Source organism: Antedon bifida, chromosome 9 (assembly GCF_963402885.1).
Source record: "Antedon bifida chromosome 9, ecAntBifi1.1, whole genome shotgun sequence".
Lineage (NCBI taxonomy): Eukaryota > Metazoa > Echinodermata > Crinoidea > Comatulida > Antedonidae > Antedon > Antedon bifida.
In genome coordinates this window covers 1,335,914-1,359,863 of record NC_136234.1, presented here as the reverse complement: position 1 = coordinate 1,359,863, position 23,950 = coordinate 1,335,914, and the positions used below count along the sequence as shown (strand labels likewise).

Here is a 23,950-nt window from a genome sequence, read left to right as displayed (position 1 = left end):
ATGTTTATTATGCAATAGTAACCATTTATGTCAAAAAATAAAAGGGTCGAAAATTGGCCATTTTTCGAAAATTTCCCTGTACTATAGTACAGGGATTTTTTCCAAAAATGGCCAAATTTTGACCTTTTTATTTTTTGATAAAACTGGTTACTATAGCATATATGACATCCGCAGAACCTATTATTCGACTCTGCGCATGTTTATTATGCTATAGTAACCATTTATGTCAAAAAATAAAAGGGTCGAAAATTGTCTATTTTTCGAAAATTTCCCTTACTATAGTACAGGGATTTTTTCCAAAAATGGCCAAATTTCGACCCTTTTATTTTTCGATAAAACTGGTTACTATAGCATATATGACATGCGCAGAACCTATTATTCGACTCTGCGCATGTTTATTATGCTATAGTAACCATTTATGTCAAAAAATAAAAGGGTCGAAAATGGGCCATTTTTCGAAAATTTCCCTTACTATAGTACAGGGATTTTTTCCAAAAATGGCCAAATTTCGACCCTTTTATTTTTCGATAAAACTGGTTACTATAGCATATATGACATGCGCAGAACCTATTATTCGACTCTGCGCATGTTTATTATGCAATAGTAACCATTTATGTCAAAAAATAAAAGGGTCGAAAATTGGCCATTCTTCGAAAATTTCCCTTACTATAGTACAGGGATTTTTTCCAAAAATGGCCAAATTTTGACCTTTTTATTTTTTGATAAAACTGGTTACTATAGCATATATGACATGCGCAGAACCTATTATTCGACTCTGCGCATGTTTATTATGCTATAGTAACCATTTATGTCAAAAAATAAAAGGGTCGAAAATTGTCTATTTTTCGAAAATTTCCCTTACTATAGTACAGGGATTTTTTCCAAAAATGGCCAAATTTCGACCCTTTTATTTTTCGATAAAACTGGTTACTATAGCATATATGACATGCGCAGAACCTATTATTCGACTCTGCGCATGTTTATTATGCTATAGTAACCATTTATGTCAAAAAATAAAAGGGTCGAAAATTGGCTATTTTTCGAAAATTTCCCTTACTATAGTACAGGGATTTTTTCCAAAAATGGCCAAATTTCGACCCTTTTATTTTCGATAAAACTGCCAGTTACTATAGCATATATGACACGCGCAGAACCTATTATTCGACTCTGCGCATGATTATTATGCTATAGTAACCATTTATGTCAAAATATTGACATTTTAAAATATGTAGTATATTGAGGTAACATGTGCAGAACACATTATGTGCGTCTGCGCATGCAAATATATGATATAGTAACCGGTTATGTGGAAAATCAAATTTTGCCATTTTTTGAATTCAGTGTTTGTTTTTTTGATTCAGAAAAAAAACATATCTTTTATACTGTTATTTATTTATTATAAATTTATTTATTTTTAAACTTCTTTAAATATTCAATTATGTTTTATATGAAACAAAAAGTTTGATTGTGTACGTATCATCACAGCAATTGGTTACATGCTTCAGAAGAATTCCGCAAGACGAGCATCTGTTTGTAATCTTTGAACCAATGAGTTATATTTAATCGGAGCCAATTCTTTATGTCTGAATAAAATAAGATTATATAAGACTATATTGTATAACACCTACATAAATTTCTGTCATTTGATTGGACGATTCTGGGTCACATGGCGTGCACATGGGTCACAATAGTAAACGACATTTGATGAATGATGAAAGGTTATATGTCAACTCGGCTTCGCCTCGTTGAAATATAACCTTTCATCATTCACCTCATGCCATTATTTATACCATTACACTCATAATCATTCATTATTTGTATATTATTAAAGTATATATTAAACTAAATATTAAAGCATGTATTAAACTATGTATTAAACTATATTTTAAACTATGTATTAATATATATATTAAACTATATTATTGAACTATGTGTATTAAACTATATCTTAAAATATATGTCATAAATTTACCTGTTGAGCCTTAGCTCCAGTATATGTATCCTAAACATTGCCTCGCTGCAGTATTCAAGATATTCCTCTTCGTCTTCCTTTAACATGTTTACCTGGTTCTGTTGGTACCATTGCTGTTTCTTTTGTAATTCAGCAGTTTCCTAATAACATATAAAACAAATTTCTTTTAATGATAAATGTACAAAAGTCTATAAATGTAGATAATTAATGTGTTGTAGTGGAATCAGGTTTTTGAATAGTGTATAGAGAACTTTATTATGCACATGTAGAGAGACCTACAACTTAATGCCCCATCCGATGGACGACTGAATGGGCGCAGAGAATCTTGCAAAAAGACACAAAATGGTAAAAGAAACTGGGGATTTATTGTGAAATCAGACCATCAATGAATTAATACTATAGAAATAATATCCTATCTGTGAGAGTATTTAACAAAAAGTACCTTTTCAAATCTAGCCTGAATAAGATTAGCCTTATCTATCAGTCTGTGTTTCAAGTCAGCAAGGCAATCTAACTTCAGCTCCATTGCTTGGTCTTTGTTAAGCCGTTCTGGGTCTCCCTTTTGGGCTAAGAACGGTGCCAGATAGTCAAGTTCCATCTCCTCTCGTCGCTTTTTCTCTTCAAGAAGTAATTTTTCCTACAAAAGCAATAAAAATGTCAACTAAAATTTGCCATTAAGAGAGCAGGGAAACCCTCACTGAGGGGCATAAATAAGGCTATATAATCATGGACGGATCCATAATTTTTTTTCCTAACATATAATATTATTAGTTTATCAAAAATATATATCAAAAAAGTTTTTTACAATTGCATATTCTTAGCTGTGAAAAGGGGGGAGGGGGAAAGCATGTGACTTTAGCACTCCCCCCTCCACCCTAGATCCTCCCCTGACAGATGACGTATAATAATTAAATGTATAGTTTTTACTTACTCGGTCAAGTCTGTGCTGTTTAGCTTTCTCGTTTCGTTCAGTGTCATACACGGATATAACCAAATCTGACCTGGCCTCCTCATTCAGACGGTTTTCAAGAATTTCTCGAACCTATTAAAAATGTATTACCAAAAAACTAATCTAGTAAAAATGATTCCAGTTTAAATTAAATGGAAAAATAGTTCAGGACGACTTTTCATAAATCATTAAGAGAATGGTTTAAAATATATACCTCTTCTTCTGACTCTCGTACTGCCAACACTGTCTTATCTTCCAGGTTTACCATATCAACCAGCATGGTATACACCTCTAAATTTTTAGCATTTTTTTGATGTGGGTTCACTTGGAATGTCTGAGTGAGGTCAGGTGCGAACGACAGAATAGATCCTTTATCATTTGCGTTAGGGGGTTTGATAAACTCCCTCGTGGATGCGGTAATGTTGCTGCTCTGGTGATGGAACATCAGCTGTATTCGATCATCTTTGATTTGGAACACCAACTCTGCAATGTCTTCGTTGGCTGATTTTTCTGGGTTTCGGTGAAATTTGTTGGTGATTTTCTAGACAGAATATTATAATATTAAATTAGTAATTTTTGTATTTTCAGTGGTGGATTCGGGTTTTTGAAATATGGATGGGAGGGGGATCAGGAACTAACAATTATAAAATGACTTGCTCAACTTCTGACTTTTTATCTTTTGCATTGTAAATTTCTCAATTTAGTGACTGTACTGGTGACTCACCTACAGTACCATAGGAAATTAATGATGGCACAACTAGTAATGGTAAACAAAAAAGTAAATTGGAAAATACATTTCTATATTTTCTAAATTCTGAATAGTTATGTAAAAGAACACAAAAATAATATATTTTATAACAATCTGAGGCGAAGGCATAATAAGAAATAAAGAATAACGAGAGAACAAAATGCATATACCAACCAATATTGGCCGTGGATTGTGACTAGGGGCTACATTAGCTGGTTCTAGCTTCTTGGGTCTCTTCCCAAATTGAATATTCCTGTAATGAAGAAAATCTTGTCTATTTGTGAAGTACTCGGTCATCGCCATTGCCGTTTCTTCCCGCTTTACAAGTCCGTCCACACGAGAATGGTGATAGAAAATCATAGTTCTTTCAGTTTCAGGACCTGGTGTCGTTGCCTTGTAAAGATGCTCTGTAAGATTTGAAAATTAAATAAAAGTAATTACATGATTTGTTGGTGTTGAAAAATGCATTTCTGAAGGCAAACACATTTTCCACCTTTGTCACTTCTGGAAAGCGTCTTGGCATCTATTGTTTACAGATACTTAAGATTTTTAACAGCGCCCTCTATAATTTGATGTATTTTAAAAATGTATAGCACCCTCTCTTGTTTGGCTATGCTTTCCAAAATTCTCTGGATATCACTTTTCAAAGTTGGGACCTCTGACAAGTGTGACAATTAGAAAGTTTATTAACCTTTGAGGTTCTGCTGTCTTCCTTCTTTATAGTATTCTGTAATCTGTCCAGATCTGTGATTGTGGAACCTCATGTCCAGTTTATCGGCTCTGTGTGCGTACCATTCCTTCACTTGAATTAATTCTTTCACTAATAAAAAATGAATAATTATCATATACTTTATTCCTAACACTCTTGGTGATACTTCAGTAAACTAGTATTGTTTAGCCATTGTTGGAAAGCAGAGTTTAACAATGAAACTTAACTCTATGGCCTACACGTGTCTAGTTCACGCTCTAACATTATACAACATTAAAATACTAACTTTCTCTGTCGTGATATATGCTTAGTCTCGTTATAAGACCGTCATCCATTAAGTAGCGGGCAAACTTTTCAAGTTTGGATCGTTTGTAAAGTATTGTCTTCTTTCCTTTCGGACATCTTGACTGGAACTGTTTCAACGTCAAGTTAATAGGGCTGACCCACGAGGGCGGCATATCAAGATGCTTTTCTTCCTCTTTTTCTTCATCCTTAAATAATATTAACAATTTGTACTGCTGTATGTCTAAATATGGTAAGTATGTCTAAATATGGTAAGTATGTCTAAATATGGCAAGTATGTCTAAATATGGCAAGTATGTCTCAATATGGTAAGTACTGTATGTCTAAATATGGTAACTATGTCTAAATATGGTAAGTACGTGTCTAAACATGGTAGGATTTCTAAATATGTTAAGTGCGAGTTTGAATAAGTAAGCGGTATGCTGACAGAGGAGAGAAAACTACAAATGTCAACAAAATGTCAAAAGAACTACGTACCTCTTCGTCGTCAAATGCTTCAAGCTCATCCTCATCAGCAATCTCCAAAATTGGTTTCTCGTTGCCTGGAAACATGTACTCCCACCTGACGCAATCACCAAGATCAAAAATCAAGTCCTACCAAGAAAAAGTAAGTTATAAATAAATCCAGTTGAATATGAACCATACCATTAAAGCTCCAAATCTAAAGTTTAAGGCATCTGCATATCAAGCAGAAAGTTCCAGGTTCGAAATCTTGGTTTCAGCAGCTTTTTCTCATTCTCACAGATATTCTCATCTTTACCATTTGAAAAACGAATTAATTTCCAGTATATCACTGGGCAGTTCAATGATTATCTGCTAGTGTTATCTATCTACAAAGACTGTTCCATCAAGACTTGTGTGCCATTTTGCTGGTGAACATGGTTTTACTAGACAGTACATGCTGAATTTTCTAATAAATTATAGGCCTATACAATCTTTCAGTATCGTCTCAAGATTTGATTTCATTCCTACCTTACATCCATTAGAGCAATCTTGCATGTTGACATAGTAGTTGGTGTTGTTCCACAAGGATTCGATGCCGTGGAACCTTTCATCATGTGTGAGGTAGTAATTGCCGGTAAATGGTTCAATAAAGAAGTTTTCTGGCACTTCACGTTTTCCTGCCAACACCAGCACCCAACTGTGTATTCTAAGACCATGTAAATCATCTGCTGGTGCTTTCTCTAGTTCCTACAAAAATTGGTAAACAACATTTAATTGGTATCATTATAGTTATTCCTCTTTCATACCATTGGGATTACAATTCTTGTGGTCTCTCCATAACAAAATGATTGAACTTTTAAGGTCGTAAATAAACAGAAGCTGGAATGGACTACAACACCGAGGCAACACTGGACATCAAGTTTTCAGTGCAAGAAGACTTTTTTACAACCAGATCTTATAATGCCTTGAACCTGTTTCAATAATATAGCTGTGGGTTCAAGTGCCCTGTCTTAACTGCTTGGCCAAACCAAACTGATATTATGTTCATAGTTTACCATAATGTATAATACAGTAATGTGTATGAAATAATTAAAAACATTGTACGCATTCTAACCTCCTGTTTTTGTTCTTCTTCAAGTCGTTTCTTTTCAAGCTCGTTTTCGATTTCTTTCGTCCGCCTCATTTCTTGCTTACGAATAAATTTACTTTGAAGATCCTTGGGAGGTTTAACGGTGTACTTCTTCAACTCCTTCTTTTTCTCTTCTTCTTTAACCTGAAAAATATTATTATTTCAATCACAAGGAATATTGCTAGAATAATAGGAATATGACAGATTTACAACAAACATCAGACATGCTGTAGTATTTCCGAAATGTGTTTCAAAACAAATTCTGTGATGATCAAAAACAATTTTGGATGCATGTTGAATGAAACTAAAAAACCTTTAATTCAGTTGAGCATTACAAATTTACCGAGTGCATTTGTTTTGTAATTGTTACAGCCAATAATAATGTAAAGAGCTTATAAAATAAAGACATTATATGCAGTACCTCATCCTTCTTTTTTAGCAGCGGACAAATTTCTCTGATTTCATCACACAGTGTTGTCTCACGGTTAGCATAGCCACACACAACATATGCATCGTAGCCTGCTCCCAGAAGAAACGAACACAGTAATGTACTCATTTCAAAGCTGTTTCCCTGCTGTGTCTCAAGTATGGTGGTTGGTGAACGTAGAGTCCTAGGCTATAAAAGAAACAGAATTCTTTTCATTGTTTTATTCTTTGCTTAATTACTGAGGATGGGAGGAATGGACAATAGGAATGAAATAACATTTATATATATACTGTACATTATACTGTAGGTTTTTTGTAGTACTTTACCTACCAATTCTATCGGTGAGTCCAATGGTTCAAATGTGACGTAATCTGCAACAAATTCGGCACAGCCATCATAATTATATAGTTCTTGAAATGGTAGTAATGTTGGTTGGATTGTTGTACACACAAACTTCTCAACTTTGCATTCATTTGAAGGGTTTAACAGCAACGGCTTCCTGTCCCGATAAAGATGTACAAACTGACGACGAAAGTTCTCGGCATATTGTAGAATCAACCTTTCTTTTGGAATATTTTCTTTGTATGTTATTGGGAATCTATCCATATTGATGATTGGTCTAAATGAAAACAATAATTAAATAAAGAAATAAATTTCTGACAGTGAATGATCTAATATTAATAAAATTAGTATCACATTTGTTTTATTAAATACAGCAGGCTTATATAATATATAATAATATATGCCTAGGCTAGTAAATATATATATATATATGGACAGGCCCTTATACTGCTTAGCTTACTACAATACATTATCATTACATTAGCAGCAGGCTAGGCCTAGGCCTAGCCTACACTACTAACTAGCCTAGGCCTAGAGGCTAGGCCTAGCTAGCTAGTCTAGGCCTAGGGCCTATATGAGTATTGTCTAGCCTATAAAATATCAATAAACTCACGTGTCAATTTTTGGAGGGACATCTATATGTATTTTATCGAGCTCTTCTCTTATTTCTTCAATACCTGCCAGAACATCGGCGGGGATTTCTTCTGCGTCTCCGCCTCCATTTTCCATTGTGTCAGGTTCGTCTGTTGTTGTGGTCAGGCCTAGCTGTGCTGCTTGCTCTTCCTCCATGGTAATAACGCGTTGTAAAAATATTTAGAGTCTTCGAAATACAAAAATAAACAAATTCACTTATTACAATGTTTACTCTAAACTATAATGCTATACAAGACAATTTTAACTAAATTTGTTGTCCGTTTTCTGCACTCGTCTCCTCGAGTGAATGCTTTGCTTATCATGGCCTAGCAACGCAAACAATTATGTATTGAGCATGCGCAAACAAATCTTTTAACTGGATGGGAAATCCCCTTTCTATTATTTCGCGTTGAAGTTTTAATCATTCCTTTCATAGTGCAAGAGTGCTGTGGATAACATTTTGGTAGTGCATACTATTTGTATCTACTTGTATCATTTTCAATGGTAAATGTATAGAACTTGTGAAAAACATCCTTAGGCCTATACAAAGAATTGTGCTTATGTAAGCACGGTGCTCTGATCAACGTCATGAGTATAAAATTAGCCTATCATTGATTTAGCAACTATCTATAATGTCATTAAACATTCTTATTAAAAATTTACATCATATCTTCGAACACACATCATACATTATTATACAGATATTGTTATTATATATTATACCATTTAATGATGATGTTTTTAATTTGGTAACATATCTTTTTGTTCCTCCATAAAAATATTGTACATACTATAATTATCATTGGATTTTGTATGCGAAAAAAGAAAATTAAATTAATAGACGTGACTAAAACACTTTTTTTCTTAACTTTTCTTTTAAAAATAGCGGTATGCCTAACTTTTTAATCGTTTTTTTTTTTCAATTTTGTAAATGTTCGGGTTCGAACAAGGCTTTTATTTATTTTATTCAAATACTATATTTATCAGCTACTAACAAAAAATATTTAGGCCTATATCAATTTGCATATAATTATTTTTAATCTATGAGATATCTAAAACGCAATGAAAATAGTGAAAGGCAAAAACAAACAAAACACATTTTTATACCGTGAAAAACAAAACAAAAAATTCCCAAAATGCAATTAAAATACAACTAAATTTTATACTATTTTACACATTTGCATATTTGATGGAATTCTTTTTGTCTTATATGAGACCTTTGTCACTTGTATTATCAACCATGCTGGTGACAAACACAACGATTGGATGTTAGAGAACAATAAGCATCTCCCGTGTGGTCTAGTGGTTAGGATTCGTGGTTTTCACCCACGCGGCCCGGGTTCGATTCCCGGCACGGGAAACTGTCGTTTTTTTTTTTTTTAGAAAACTTAAAAAGAAAAAGTATAGAAAAAACAATTACTGTAATTAGTTTAGAATACACTGAAATCATTCATAAAATTACATAATATTTTATTATTTACAAAAAAATTGATTATTCAGACATAGAAGCAACGCTCCACCCCAATAGAACAAGGCAGGAGTTAATCACTTACACTTAAAAACATTTCATTAAATTCACTTAAATCATTCGTTCACAAATAAAACACATTATTATATCATGCAAAATAAAGAAACTTTAAACAAATCCCCCTCAAATACAATTAACATTTTAAAATGTATGTATTATTTATATCTAAAGTACGAGACCAATTTTGTTACTTGAATGATAGAACTACAAGCGTCTCCCGTGTGGTCTAGTGGTTAGGATTCGTGGTTTTCACCCACGCGGCCCGGGTTCGATTCCCGGCACGGGAAGCATTTGTTTTTTTTTATTCACTACAAAATAAAAACATTTCATTAAATTTACTCAAATCATTTTTACAAAAACAAAATATATTATTTATAATAAATAGAATAAATCGAACACGATTGGAAATGGTGCAAGGCAAAAAAACAAACAAAACACACCTTTATATATACCGTGCCAAATAAAACAAAAAACTCTCAAAATGCAATTAAAATACGACTATATTTTACAAATTTGCATATTTGATGGAATTCTTTTTGTCTTATATGAGACCTTTGTCACTATTGTCAACCATGCTGGTGACAAACACAATGATTGGATGTTAGAGAACAATAAGCATCTCCCGTGTGGTCTAGTGGTTAGGATTCGTGGTTTTCACCCACGCGGCCCGGGTTCGATTCCCGGCACGGGAAGCATTTTTTTTTTCTAGTACAACGTTGCATTTAAATACACACAAATTATTCAATAAAACATTTCTTTCAAACAAAATTGTAAATGTACCAGTAATTCGATTTGGCGTTGGCTCGTTTAACAATACAAGCGTGACCTTTGACTTTATCATTGCCTTCCTTTTTGAAGTGATCCACAGTTCCTATGGAACATTCGTGGAAAGAAGAACTACTGACATTTTATTTGGGACGTCATTGTTAAACAGGTTAGTGTAATTAACTTACATGGGACAGGGAGTTATAACTCCTTGTATGGGTAGGGTGTGACAGGGTGGGGTTGTACTGTAGGCCTACATATCTTGTATTCGCTGTTGTTTTAATAGCCAGTTGCGTATAGGCCTAATAAGATATAAGAAATCACAATCCAGTGCTAAGTTTTTATAACCTATAAATTATGTTAAATTTGTTCTATAGAGTATTTATTTATTTTGTTCTAATTTTAATAAAAATTTCATGGAAAAATAACTGTAATGATAGGCCATGTAACGATATTTTCGCTTTCGTAAATGCATGTCTGTATAATTCGCGAAATTGTTTATATTAGATTCCTTTATTGTGTAATGCTCTCAGATTATCATTACACTGGTTGTTTCGATTGGAATTTTCTACACTCATGATCTGAAGCCTATAAGTGAGAAAATAATAAGTAGGATATTATGTATTATTTATATGTATTATGATGAAAATTAATGATATAAATAATAGTACTGTAAGTACTGTAAAAGCTATATTACTTTCCATGAAAAACATCTAAGATCCAGGCCTCATATTTAGGCATATATAACAAACACATGCACCGAAGAAGAGGATTCAAGCACCGTGCTGTATTCTAAATAATAACAAGCACCGTGTGTCATAGAGTGTACGTAATATTCTATATAACTATGTAAGTGTTTCAAAACAATGTATTCGATCTCATATATTAGTAGAGGACGTTTTTACTGACACTAGTTTGACAAAAAAAGTTTGATGTTTCCAAATATGGTAGTGATATGCCCAGGTATGGTAGTGATATGCCCAGGTATGGTAGTGATATGCCCAGGTATGGTAGTGATATGCCCAGGTATGGTAGTGATATGCCCAGGTATGGTAGTGATATGCCCAGGTATGGTAGTGATATGCCCAGGTATGGTAGTGATATGCCCAGGTATGGTAGTGATATGCCCAGGTATGGTAGTGATATGCCCAGGTATGGTAGTGATATGCCCAGGTATGGTAGTGATATGACATCATCATGTCCATTGGGCACATCACTTTTGTTGTCGCATAAAGTTTGATAGTAGACAGCTATCTTTTGTAAATCAATACAATTCAACAAAACAGGCGTTATGTGGAGGGTCAGGCGTTGGTGGTGTTATCATATAGGCCTATTCATGTTTTTGTCCTGATTACAGGATGATAAAAAATTAATAAATATACAAAATCATAACAAAAATTTAATCTGTAACCCTATTAGGGTCTCTATAACATCATTGCCAACATTTTAAATAAACTGGGAAAAACTGAAAAAAAAAAACCTTTTTAGAACCTATGATTAATAACGTTACATTAAAGGGAACTACTTTGGTACACTAGGCCATTATACTATATTTCCGCTTTAATCCGGATGGGCTTGGTTGTCGAGATGTACAGAAGAGGGTCAAATTAGCTCATAGGTCGATAAAGTCGTCAAAACCTTCGAAAAATACATACTACAGTACTATACTTATCACAAATATTGCATTATTATATTATATTCTGTAGCAAATGTAGATTCGAACCAACGAGAGCGCAAAATAGCCGCTGGTCACTAAACATAAACAAGAAATATTTTACAAAAAACGCTGCTCGCTTATTGTTATTGCTAAGGTCAAGTCTGGGGTCACTTCATCACGCCTAGATACTTCAAGTGTGAAGTATCCTATTACAAACAAAAACTTCATTGGACTGTTTTGATAATAATTCAATAATTATCTGACAGCGAATTACAGTATTATATAATATCATGGGACTCATAAATACCAGAAATGCTTTGGGATTTGTCGTTCAACCGTTAGACTCTTTTCCCCTACGTTTTTTGGGTCCAGCAGCTGGTACCTATAAATTATAGTCGAGAATCCTTTTCCGCAAAAATGTCAGTGTCTAGTACTATAACTGCTGCTTGCTTTATATCTGAATGATTTATCTCTTGTGACGTAGCGGGCTAGAGCAGCAGCGTGAAAACCGAACAAACCAGACAACCGTAAAGCTTGATTCCCTTTTGCAACGCAACGTAACGCAACCTACGCAACGTAAAATGCCCTTCCAATAATTGTGTTTTCCCCCGCCTGCGTGAAATCAAACCTGCGATGTTTGCAGCAATAATGTTGCGTGAATACGTTGTAGCGTTACGCTACGTTGCGTCGCTAGTGTGGAACCACGCCTAAACTATTAGCATTATTACCTAAACATGAAATAACCAACAAACCAACCAACAAAAAATAATATTAAAATTAGTCATGTATTCTCTACACACAAATAGAGGGGTTGATCATGAGTGCTTGTTACGTAATTGTTTTGAACTCTGCTATCCACCTTCTGTTAAACGCATTTAGTTGCATAGAATAATTAAACATTTATTATCGTGTTGTGTCATGACAAAACTATTGACTCAGCATCTTTGAATTCACAGACTTACCTTCTAATGAAAAGTTTATACCGGTGATGACGTCATCGTACGAGACCTGGGCGGTGTTCAACACATCCGTTATAAACTCGTTAACGAGAAAAACACTTCCTACCAACACGGAAACAAGGTGCGAATAGATAGTATGCTCGTCGTTTTATGATTAATCTATCTCAATCATTAGCCGGACACGTTCTTGTTAGGACCACGAGCTGCACATTACATAATACACGCGCCAAATCCAGTTTAGGTCACACTACATGGAACCATGGAGCATTAATGTCGGCGAACCATAAGGTAATTAACAGGTTTAGGCCTACAAAAAATAATTTTACGTCGATAATACAGTAGGCTAGACAATTAATAATCTTGATGTATCTATTTTTTCTGGGTGTTAAGAATTGTTCTGAAAATAGGCCTATTATGGCTGGTGGAACGTGGTTTGAAGTATAGGTCCATGTTGGTTATTCTAAGCTATTATGTAAGATGAATTGAATTTATGTGTGGTAATTTTTGTCTTGATATTTAATGCATTTGCCCAATGGTTATACAGACGAGTTATTTAGGTAATGTGGTAAGGGCCGTATTTTATATGCTAAAATAATTTTTGTTTCAGAATGACTATGGGAAAATAACACGCATTTTGTGACTTCTGTTTAAAGTTGGTCATAAAAAGATCTCGGAAATTATTTTTGAAGAAAGCAGAAGGAGCAACGTCGAAAAGGAACGATGGGTTGTCCAATGTCAAAGAAGATCGAAGACTGGCTATTGGCAAGAAACTCTAAAGCACGGTATTGGAGGATTATAATGCTTGGCTTAGATGGCTCAGGTTTGTAGGCCAACTTGTTATTCCATACCTAAAACTACAAGTCCTAGTCGGCTTAAAAAGGTGTTCTTTGAGCCTGCCTTGGAAACATAGCTTAGAATAAAACACTAGGCCTTAGTTAAGTTTTACATCAATCACTCAAATAGACGATACATTAATTTGTTTGACAAACTGGATTATTTTGATTTATAATTAAAGTTATAACCATAATCGGTTGGACCGCCCTTGATTGTTGCTGGATGGTATGGTCTTAGTAACAAAGTAACAAAGCAACCTGAAAAAAAAACTTGGATTGGATTCTATTTACGGTGGTTGACGAAATCTTCGTAAACACGTGTTATACATTTTAGTCTATGTATTCTTATTAATTGTGAAATTAATCATACAAACTTATTCGACTTACACTAATATTTAGAGTACCTTTAAAGGAAATATTTCATTGTGAAATTCTGACATCAATGGTAAATAAAAATTAATTATGTGCCTCTCAGTCGTTTGAGTTAACGTCTTATCTCAAGACGCTTAAATTTGATAGGCTTGTATTATTGTTAAATTTAACTTTATTGATACATCCGGTAATTAATAAATCACTGTAAACGAAAACTGAAAATAAATTATGAATGTCTATTATTATTTGGTACTCAAATTATTATCTAATCTTCTACCAAACGAGTTATGCCAGTTAGTAGTATTTGGAATTCAGTAACTTAAAATGTGTACACCGTAAACTCACTTCCAAAATACGTCCGTTTCTTATCGTAAACATGTTTATGCAAATATAATATGTGTACTCTGTAATTTATTATCATAACTCTTAAATTTTTATCTATTTATGAGAATGATTACATTTCACAAATAATATTTATTAAGCAAAGAAACTAATCTGTTATCGGGTTCTACAACCGGTCTAAGTTTACGATGTTTAATAATCGACAGGCAGCAGACAATGCACTGCATTAAGATCAGGAAGTATTTGGGCAAAAAATCCCGAAGAGACACGTCCGCCGAAAGATGAGTTATCGAAATAATGATTATACCGTTTCTGTATAAACAGACATAAATGGCTCATCATAACATGTGAAAACATGTGTACGTTTAAAATGTTTTGCAATACAATACATAATATGATTTTCAATTTATATTAAACGTCACGACGTTACCATAATATGCTATTATAGTTTTGGTAACGCGGGATTAATTGAACTATCACTCATTGGCGGATCTAAAGGGAGCGCTAACATATAATATTAAAACCCACCATCTTCTATATTCAGTTAATGTTTTTTTAAAATTATTTATAAGTCTAGGATAAATACACCAATATATATATATATATAAAGGGTTATAATTGAACTAACGGTAATAATGGATTAGAAGAAGTCCACCACATATACCAAAAGACACCGTTGTCTCAACGTTCCCGTTATTACGCTTGGTTCTCATATACAAGGACGTAACGCAACGTAAGTGATTTGACCAATAACAAGCGGTGGATTATTCGCACTGTGGCTTGTCATTAGCCAATACGCTTGCATTTCATTTACGTTCTTGCGTTGCGTCAAACTAAGATGTTACATAAACCGGAGCACCATTAATTTAGGCCTACACACATGATCTACGAACGTATATATAGAGTAAATGGTAAACTTTAATAGGCCTAAGGAATTGAGTAAAGGTCTACACCACACCTTGAAGTATATTATAGAAAACCACAAGCAAGGTCATACACTATTTAATAAGAGGAAATGATTGCAAGACGGAAATGTTGTATAAAAAATATAATTATTGAAATGCAAACATAGAATGCAGAAAAAAGAGATCTTTATATCAAGCGGTAGGATATAATACCAGCAACGGAAACCAAACATATTACCTACCGGTAAATTTTGAACCAGGATTGTCAATGGAATAATCTATTTTCTTCCTGAAAATATTTTTCTTCCATCATCGATTACACCAAACGTATAATGAACAAAACATTTGTTAAAGCATGAATGTTTTATTTGATAAAAAGCTATAACATAATCTTGCTGTTAAAAACCACAATTGTTATGAATAAATTATCTAGAACAGGTTAGTGTTTGAGATGATGATGACCTTGCCAAAAAATGAAATTCAGCTATCACTAGACAATCTATTTAGCCCAACATGAATGTAGCAAGTTGCCTTCAACAATTTCTAAAGCTAGCTCTTTCTATACATCTAACTTTATGTAACAACAACAAATGTGATGTGGCAATATATGGACATGATGACCTCATATCACTACCATATTTGGGCACATCACACTTTTTTTTGTCAAACTAGTTTGATGGTGTAGACAGAGCTTTAAACTTTAATCAATCACACCAGATATATGAAGAATATTTTGTAGTGTTTTTACACCTCAAAAAGAATTTTCTTTCTAATGGTACCGTACGCGCTACATCAGTAATTAAAATATTTTCCATTTTTAGGAAAAACTTCAATAAATGCAAAACTAGACAGAGATATAGAGAAGGTATCTGGACCAACCCGTGGATTCACTGTGGCAGACATGGAGCTAGATGATCTCTCGAAACTGAATGTTTGGGAAGTTGGAGGAGAGAAAGAATTGCGATCTTCTTGGGACTTTTATTTCTCAAATTCAGAAGGTAATTCATGAAACGATGATTGGAAATAGTTCTAGTATTAGTATTAGAAATTAGTAGTGTAGGCTACTATGGGACACTAATAATGTAGGCCGATGAATCCTTGTATACACCGCCATTCCAACGAATGTATAATTTGGTCATGGCGGAATAAAGCATTGTGGATCAAGATTGTGTTTCTTCTATGCATAGAACGATTAAGTTTACAACTTGTTAACGGTTTGTGTTTGGCAAAGATTTCACAATTTAATAACACTTACACTACCGGCAATATTACAATACGACCATGAACTCTGCTGCAAACAACTTATCGAAGACATCGAACTCCTCATGCCCTCTTCTTGTTCTTAAATTTAATCTTTTGAATATGCACGTTTATTTCATAAAAAAAAATTATATGTACGTACATAAAATTCAACAGCCACGTCGTTTGGCTGCAGGAATTCATTTGTTTGTGAGCCCACAAGAATGACTTTAAACTTATATTTGTTTTTTTTTGTAGCATTAGTCTTTGTGGTTGACAGCAGTGATTATAATAGAGTGAATGAAGCGAAAGATACTTTAGAGGGTGTTCTCCAGCACCAGTACTTTGAGTCTCAAAGAGATCTTCCACTTATTGTCATTGCCAACAAACAAGATGACGAAGGTAACCACAGGTGTTGGTCTTTAACATCTTAAGCATACCTACTTGTAGTCCTATACAGTAACATACCATAACATAGGTTATACACATACCAACAAACATGGCATTAGAATGAACGGCACAACATTGAAAGAGTGAAGAGACATAGTATCGTGAGCTCCAACACTTGGTTGCCACACTTGTGACCAATCACAAGCGACCGTTTGGATGATCCAAATTACTTACAGCGAGCTTACATCCTTCGCTTACATCCAAATGGGAACCAAGCTTTAGAGAGGAGATTGTTAGTTTTCCTAATTTAGAATATTTAATTTAAAGATTTATTTATCTAGACATACATTTCAACTTAAGCCAAACATTTATTAATAATATTACTGATTAGTTGTTTCACTTCTATTTCCACAGATTCAATGTCTGCCTCTGAGATTCTGTACAAGTTAGAGGTGAGTGTAGTGTCTGCAAAGCGACCATGGATTGTCACAGGTGCTGTTGCAAAGACTGGAGAGTGTGTTCACATTGCGTTTAAACTTTTACATAGCGTGTTAGCACGTGATATGGTAGAATTACTACCGAGTATGGACAAATCTGGCGCGCTTGGGTACAAATCATCCGCTGATAAAAACCTGATTACGAACATCGCCAATCTGACGAAGGTGTACGAAGATTTGAAACAACACCACGCACGTTTGAATTTTCTTGACGAACGCGTTTGAATTCTCTCGAATACGTTAGAATTTTTTCAATAAACGCGTTTTGTTCGTAGTTGCGAAAATGCATTAAATGTTGTTATACTGAGTAAGGCTTTTCAACAAACCGAAAACAGGAAACAATTGAAACTTACATCAGCTAAAATAATACATTTTCGATTACGATACTAATTATATGCAAACAAAAGCTAACCAGGAAATAACCATATAATAACTTAAATAAGCGTTTAGCTATTAAGAGTAATTTAAGGTAAAGTTTTGGTTCGCACTAGAGACCCAACGCAAGGACGTTTAAAGCGCAGCGTCGTTTAAAGCGCAGCGTAAGTGATTTAACCACTCAAGCGATAGATCATCCGAACTGTTTCTGGTGATTGGTCTATGTGATCAAATCCTTTCATTGCGAATGCAATAGACGCTACGTAGCCGTGCAATACATAGTCACATCTCAATATGTTCAATAGCGACCTTTAGTGTAGTTGCCGGACATGAGAAAACATGTTCCATAAGTTAGAAAAAAAACGGAAGGAAAAGAATATATTGCTATTTTCAATACAAACCTTTTTGAGAACTTCTTAATATTAGACCTATACATGTTATTGTTACTAGCAAGCAAGTTACGAGCAATACCCAAATAAATAGCTGGGCCTCTAAATTGATTATTAAATGTTAATAGAACCTATCAAACTGAGTGCCCACGAACATTATCAAACAGAGAGTGAAAGCGGTCATATCAATTGTTTTTATAAACGCAGTTCCTGGTTGTTGATGTTACAAAGTCTCAGGAGGAAAACTGACAAGTTATGGTTTGTAACAGTGGCGTTTTTAGTTATCCATGACAAGAGCGATGTTTAGGTAATGTTGTACACTCCTAATGATATTGGTACACAGCAACGAATTCAAGAAATGTGAGTGTAGTAAACGACAAAATCTAATGCCATAAGTCAACAGAAAGTATTACTTATAAACAAGTAGGCCTAACAATTTAAAGATTTTATTCGGAACCAGTCGAATTTATTCAATAATATAATTGTTCATGCTACAGCTTGCTGTGCGAGTACATACGTACTGGTAGCTAGCTACTTTGCTGAAACAAATGAATATTTTCAGAACGCGCAATGACCATGCCTCTATATGTCTGGAACTAGATTTTATAGCCTTTAATTATCTATTTGGAAAATCCTATAGCCATCACGACTAGTGTTTGGTCGCCACCTATATGATTAATACTGCCCAAGTAACTGTTATCTAGTAAGTTAGGCCTACTTTTTATTCATATATTTTAATGACTTGATTGCAACAACACGGAAGTTTTCTTGAAATTATTATTTGATGAACTTGATTTATGTAAATAATACGTACTTAGTGTTTGCAAAATATCTAATTTGTTTGCATAATTATTATATTTATTGTTTTGTATGTTCCTTATTACCATTACATGGCATTTGTACAAAGAAGTAATTTAACAAATGTAGGCCTATTGAATGCTAAACACAGTTGATTGAATTTATTATAGAAATGACTACCATATTAGGGTATCACTACTGTACCATATTTGGGTACATCCTACTTTTTTTTAAACTAGTTTGATAGTGTAAACAGAGTCATCGATACTACACAGCTGTTGAAAAGTCACTGCGCATGCTCAGAAGCATAACTTTGTTGAGTTGAATTGTCAATCGCTGTTGAATACAGAAATTGTCGGAGAACTAACATTTTCCAAATATGAACGATATTAATTGCAATTGTAAAAAAATAAACATATTTTGTAGTATAACTATAGCCTACGTTTATTTTTCAAAGGTTTCATTAATAAATGTAAAATCTATCATAAATTGTGATGCTTGTGATGGTATATTACTTCATGAAAACACTAGTATGATGTTAAAAAACTTAATATCAGTAGTTTTAAGTAAATATAATCCATATAACGTTTCATGCATAACATAAAGTATTATAAAGGAAGTGAGTAAACCCGGTGGTACAGTATCTTGTAGACCACACGGAAAAAGTACGAATCGTAACCACCAGACCACACGGGAATGTACGAATCGTAACCACCAGACCACACGGGAATGTACGAATCGTAACCACCAGACCACACGGGAATGTACGAATCGTAACCACCAGACCACACGGGAATTGGTAAGTTAGATGCCAATTATTGTATTTATAGGCACTGCCTTAAATAATGTGTCAGATCTCACCAAAATTGTTACTCCACCCTTACTAATACATACTGTAATGCGCATGCCCGAGAGACTTAAATAAATGAGCTTCACCTGTTTGTACTTTAGCATTACGGTATTGTTTCAAAAGAACAAAAGACAACGCCTTACCTGAAACACATTGAAAATGCCATGTAATACCTCTACCACACTGTGTGCTTCTTATTCAAAAATCGGCAGCTGTAACTGAGGTTCAAACGTATAAATTACAGTTATATACAAAAAGGAATACAGGTCTACTGATGCATGCATTATTTTAATTCATAAGTCAAAAAGGAAAAAAACACAAGCTTCCCGTGCCGGGAATCGAACCCGGGCCGCGTGGGTGAAAACCACGAATCCTAACCACTAGACCACACGGGAGATGCTTATTGTTCTCTGACATCCAATCATTGTGTTTGTCACCAGCATGGTTGACAATACAAGTGACAAAGGTCTTATATAAAGACAAAAAGAATTCCATCAAATATGCAAATTTGTAAAATAGTATATAAAATATAATCGTATTTTAATTGTATTTTGAGAGTTTTTTTTTATTTCCCACGGTATAGAAATGGGTATTGTTTGTTTTTCGTTTTTTCAAAGCCATGTAGGCCTACCAGCCAATTGTGTTCGACTTCTATCTATTATAAATATTACGTTTTGTTTTTAGTGAATTATTTGATTGAATTTAATGAAATGTTTTTCTTTTATAAGTGAATAAAAAAATGTGAGCTTCCCGTGCCGGGAATCGAACCCGGGCCGCGTGGGTGAAAACCACGAATCCTAACCACTAGACCACACGGGAGATGCTTATTGTTCTTTGACATCCAATCATTGTGTTTGTCACTTGCATTACACAATAGATCGTGTACTGTAGATTATTATTTTTAATATAGTGTTATTTTAATTGTATTTTGAGGGGATTTTCTTTTTTATTTTTCTTATATATATGAAAAGTACAAAATGGATCATAAAGAAATGTAATAGTAATTATAGTGATATTTGATTGTACTTTAATGGAGTTTTTCTTTTTGCACAATATACTGTAAAAAATGCTCTGTAAAAAAAAGGAAACCTTCCCGTGCCGGGAATCGAACCCGGGCCGCGTGGGTGAAAACCACGAATCCTAACCACTAGACCACACGGGATTGGATGATAACAAATCACATATATTCAATGTTATCTAGCAAAAATTGCATTGAATTGCGTAACAGCCTGCTGTCATTATTGATTTGTTTTTTCACCTCATTGTTCACCTACATAATACAATAGCCGGTAAGGGCCATTCAACACAACACAGGAATAAATACTGGGTAGTCAGTAATCAACTCAACTTGTATTATAGATGTATTGTCCCCCAAAAACTTAATCATACTTTGAGTATGTCATTTTGTAGTTTTAATAAAGTTAATAACTTCCGTAGAAAAAAAACGAAAACAAATTGTGTTTTCACTCATATAAAATGACAAAGTAAATGGTTAAATTCAACCAAAAACCGAATGGCTGCCATCCAATTTGGCTATATTTTGCTTTAACTTACAGTTTTTTCAGGTAAATAATTTGTTTTTCGATCAAATTTTTTGTCAAAGTGGATAACTATTATGTGACATTAAATTTCAACAACATTTTTGTAATAATTATTTTTTCAAGGGGACAATACATCTTTAAAAGATAACTTTTTATAGTCACCGTCTCCGCGCCATGTCACCGTCTCCGCGCCATGTCACCGTCTCCGCGCCATGTCACCATTTCAAATTGAAAATAATAAATACAAATATCAACACTTGATATCAAAATATTTAATATATTCCAATTCTTGAAAGATAAAGTTTTACTTTGTTATCCAAAAATTACACATCTCGTACGATTATTACAAAATACAAATTGTATCTTATCGTGTTTTAACACATTTTAAATATGGAATATAACATTTTTATTATTAAATATTTGGTATTGTTTATGCGGTTGCAAAATAGTTGATTGGTACTAATATAGTTACAATGAACACGGTGCTCAGCAAGATAGAGTGTTCTGGTATCGTCATCATTTAACTATAGTTTTAGTATTATTTTATATTTCTCTAATTATTTATGAAAGTAGTATGCAAATGGATATTACAATATTGTATCCACTTTATCATGTATAAATATAATTATTATAATAAAATTCTCTTTCGTAAAATACAATAAATATTAATTTGCTTGCTGGACTGATTTTTTTTTAGAACTAAGTTTTAGTTTCTATCGGTTACTCCGATATTGTGCTTTCTCTGAAAATATTTATTTGTTCACTTCGTCTGAGAACAGAAACATAGATATTTATTAATATTAAAAGAGTTTGTGTGAATATAATTTTTTTTTCTTAAATAATATTTATTTATTTGTTTCCTTTCCGATGTCAAGTTGAACTGACAGAGCGCCACCTATTGTCTCACAAACAATCTAAACTTGTTTGTCGTAATGGAATACAGACACATTAACTATCAACCAATCAAAATCTATCTTCGTGAAATGCATACAATTTTAAAGTGCAGTATTATTTCTTGCCAATTGACACGTTATAGCCATCTTGGAGTTTGATTGCGTGAAGTTTACTTTCAGCGCGGGAAAAAACAGACGGTAGTTCATCTTTGCCTCTCAACGGGATGTTACGTCAGCAGGAGCTCAAAAATGACGGTAGTTCATCTTTGCCTCTCAACAGGATGTTACGTCAGCAGGAGCTCAAAACAGACGGTAGCTCATCTTTGCCTCTCAACAGGATGTTACGTCAGCAGGAGCTTCAAGCTTTCAACAAAATTAACAATCTTGGAACGCGTTTATTGCCATTACGTTGTCGTTTCCAAAACGCGTCATATGTTCAGCTCACACGCATGTATAACGTACTGTTTGGTTTATAAACGGGTTTGGTCGTGTTGTTTTTGAAGAACGCTATACGACGACCTACAATGAAAGAAGTTTGATTAAATCAACTATCTACATAGTTAAATTAGATAGAAAATACGGTACTATATATTATCATTCTAATAATAGTTTAGATCATACATACCTGTCCACGTTCTCTGTTTGGTGAGAACGAATGCTTGACAGTAAGGGTCACTGTCGCAATACAATTTAGCCTCATGGACGTCAAAAACACTAAAGGTGCAACTGCTCCCGCCAGCATGGATAGTGTACGGGCACCAGTAGTCGAACTTGCCCGTGTAATCAGCATTGGCAATTGTCTTGTACTCTAAATTTAAACATTTCAATAAAATTATAACAATCAGCCGATAATTTCCTGATATGGCGCGTTTTTTGTATGCAACGTTTTTAATAGGATAATAGATAGATAGGAAGAATATATTTTAAATAAATTGGCTCCATTTTAATGTTCCTTTGTGCATCCAATAAAGCGAAATAAAAACTAAACATTTTATCTACCATAATTATGCACACAAGTTACCTGAAGTTGAGTACTGTCTGCTCAGATACGCGCCGCTGACGTACAAGCGCGTGATTCGTTCAAGTTCTCGGTAGGTTTCCTTGACGCTCCAGAATACTGTAGCTAGAGAGAGAGTACAACAAACAGAGATATCATCATTAAATCTAGATAATCTTATAATTCGCTTTGAAGATACAAAAGAGATTATGGATGAGATGTGTTGAGACAGTTTGCTTTCTGAAAGTTTATTGGCTTATCGTGCATTAGCGTGTTATGAAAACAGAATAATTAGCCAACAGCGCGATACATGACGACATAGCCTCTTCACAGACAAGAGAAGTAGCAATTGACAGATAGACAGGAAAAATATAATACTTCTTTTAATTAATTACGTTTTTTGTTATTATTGAATACATGTATTGAAAAATACTCGGACGATTTGTCAATTCACCCATGTGTAATAAATAAATCCTACGATGGAATGTACTACTTTTATTTCCATCCCAACCTTCAGAAAAAAAAACCACACCTAATAAGCCCCAGTCAATGTACAGCCCAGACCGTACTGTTCTGCGCTGGCATTATCCAACTTGTGCTTAAAGGACAACTTTACCGAGAACCATATTTTGACAACGTAGACCTTTTAAGAATGTTCTGAAATCATAATGTAGGCCTACATTCCTACGTTCTCAAAATATTGTTCTCGGTAAAGTTGTAGTTCTTAAGTGAAACACCGATGATTTATTTATGAAATCATTTTTTTATGGAATGGACTTTTAGCTGTGTGCTATCGTTTTGTACTTTTTATATACCGTATTAAATTAACAACGTTGATATTGTCATGCAGTAGAAATATGTTTATAAATAAAAATTAAATTAACTTTTCATCTAAGCATGGACCTGTCCATGATCTAAGATTTAAGAACAATTAATACGTAAACATATTTGTTTATGATAATTT

At 33.9% G+C, this 23,950-nt stretch overlaps 3 protein-coding genes and 6 non-coding genes across 10 annotated transcripts in view; 4 read left to right on the top strand and 5 right to left on the bottom strand.

The window, feature by feature from the left end:
• Positions 1–1,372: 1,372 nt before the first annotated feature.
• On the bottom strand, positions 1,373–7,982 carry LOC144851468 (dynein regulatory complex subunit 7-like). Its single transcript, XM_078708957.1, has 14 exons — positions 7,637–7,982; positions 7,012–7,300; positions 6,676–6,870; positions 6,240–6,398; positions 5,654–5,872; positions 5,159–5,275; positions 4,665–4,869; positions 4,361–4,489; positions 3,844–4,076; positions 3,136–3,462; positions 2,904–3,014; positions 2,415–2,609; positions 1,973–2,112; positions 1,373–1,583 (listed from the first exon to the last, which is right to left on the bottom strand). The coding sequence occupies exons 1-14, from the start codon at positions 7,810–7,812 to the stop codon at positions 1,502–1,504; spliced, it is 2,577 nt and encodes an 858-aa protein (XP_078565083.1). The 5' UTR covers positions 7,813–7,982; the 3' UTR covers positions 1,373–1,501.
• A 962-nt stretch (positions 7,983–8,944) lies between these two features.
• On the top strand, positions 8,945–9,016 carry Trnae-uuc (transfer RNA glutamic acid (anticodon UUC)). The gene has a single exon. It is a non-coding gene; the product is annotated as a tRNA-Glu (tRNA).
• A 383-nt stretch (positions 9,017–9,399) lies between these two features.
• On the top strand, positions 9,400–9,471 carry Trnae-uuc (transfer RNA glutamic acid (anticodon UUC)). The gene has a single exon. It is a non-coding gene; the product is annotated as a tRNA-Glu (tRNA).
• Positions 9,472–9,804: 333 nt separating this feature from the next.
• On the top strand, positions 9,805–9,876 carry Trnae-uuc (transfer RNA glutamic acid (anticodon UUC)). The gene has a single exon. It is a non-coding gene; the product is annotated as a tRNA-Glu (tRNA).
• Positions 9,877–10,057: 181 nt separating this feature from the next.
• On the top strand, positions 10,058–19,136 carry LOC144852085 (uncharacterized). The gene is made up of 6 exons (XM_078709789.1): positions 10,058–10,118; positions 12,563–12,853; positions 13,173–13,385; positions 15,839–16,015; positions 16,515–16,658; positions 17,061–19,136. The coding sequence occupies exons 3-6, from the start codon at positions 13,286–13,288 to the stop codon at positions 17,366–17,368; spliced, it is 729 nt and encodes a 242-aa protein (XP_078565915.1). The 5' UTR covers positions 10,058–10,118; positions 12,563–12,853; positions 13,173–13,285; the 3' UTR covers positions 17,369–19,136.
• Positions 19,137–19,878: 742 nt separating this feature from the next.
• Positions 19,879–19,950, bottom strand: Trnae-uuc (transfer RNA glutamic acid (anticodon UUC)). The gene has a single exon. It is a non-coding gene; the product is annotated as a tRNA-Glu (tRNA).
• A 352-nt stretch (positions 19,951–20,302) lies between these two features.
• On the bottom strand, positions 20,303–20,374 carry Trnae-uuc (transfer RNA glutamic acid (anticodon UUC)). The gene has a single exon. It is a non-coding gene; the product is annotated as a tRNA-Glu (tRNA).
• A 271-nt stretch (positions 20,375–20,645) lies between these two features.
• Positions 20,646–20,717, bottom strand: Trnae-uuc (transfer RNA glutamic acid (anticodon UUC)). Its single transcript has one exon. It is a non-coding gene; the product is annotated as a tRNA-Glu (tRNA).
• Positions 20,718–22,321: 1,604 nt separating this feature from the next.
• Positions 22,322–23,950, bottom strand: part of LOC144851756 (extracellular tyrosine-protein kinase PKDCC-like) — a 52,419-nt gene continuing 50,790 nt past the window's right edge. For both annotated transcript variants that reach the window (XM_078709356.1, XM_078709355.1), the window contains exons 6-8: positions 23,011–23,112; positions 22,615–22,797; positions 22,322–22,508 (exon numbers count right to left, since the gene is read on the bottom strand). In XM_078709356.1, the coding sequence (XP_078565482.1) occupies positions 22,426–22,508; positions 22,615–22,797; positions 23,011–23,112 (368 nt within the window). In that variant the 3' untranslated portion in view covers positions 22,322–22,425. The remainder of the gene's footprint in view (positions 22,509–22,614; positions 22,798–23,010; positions 23,113–23,950) is intronic.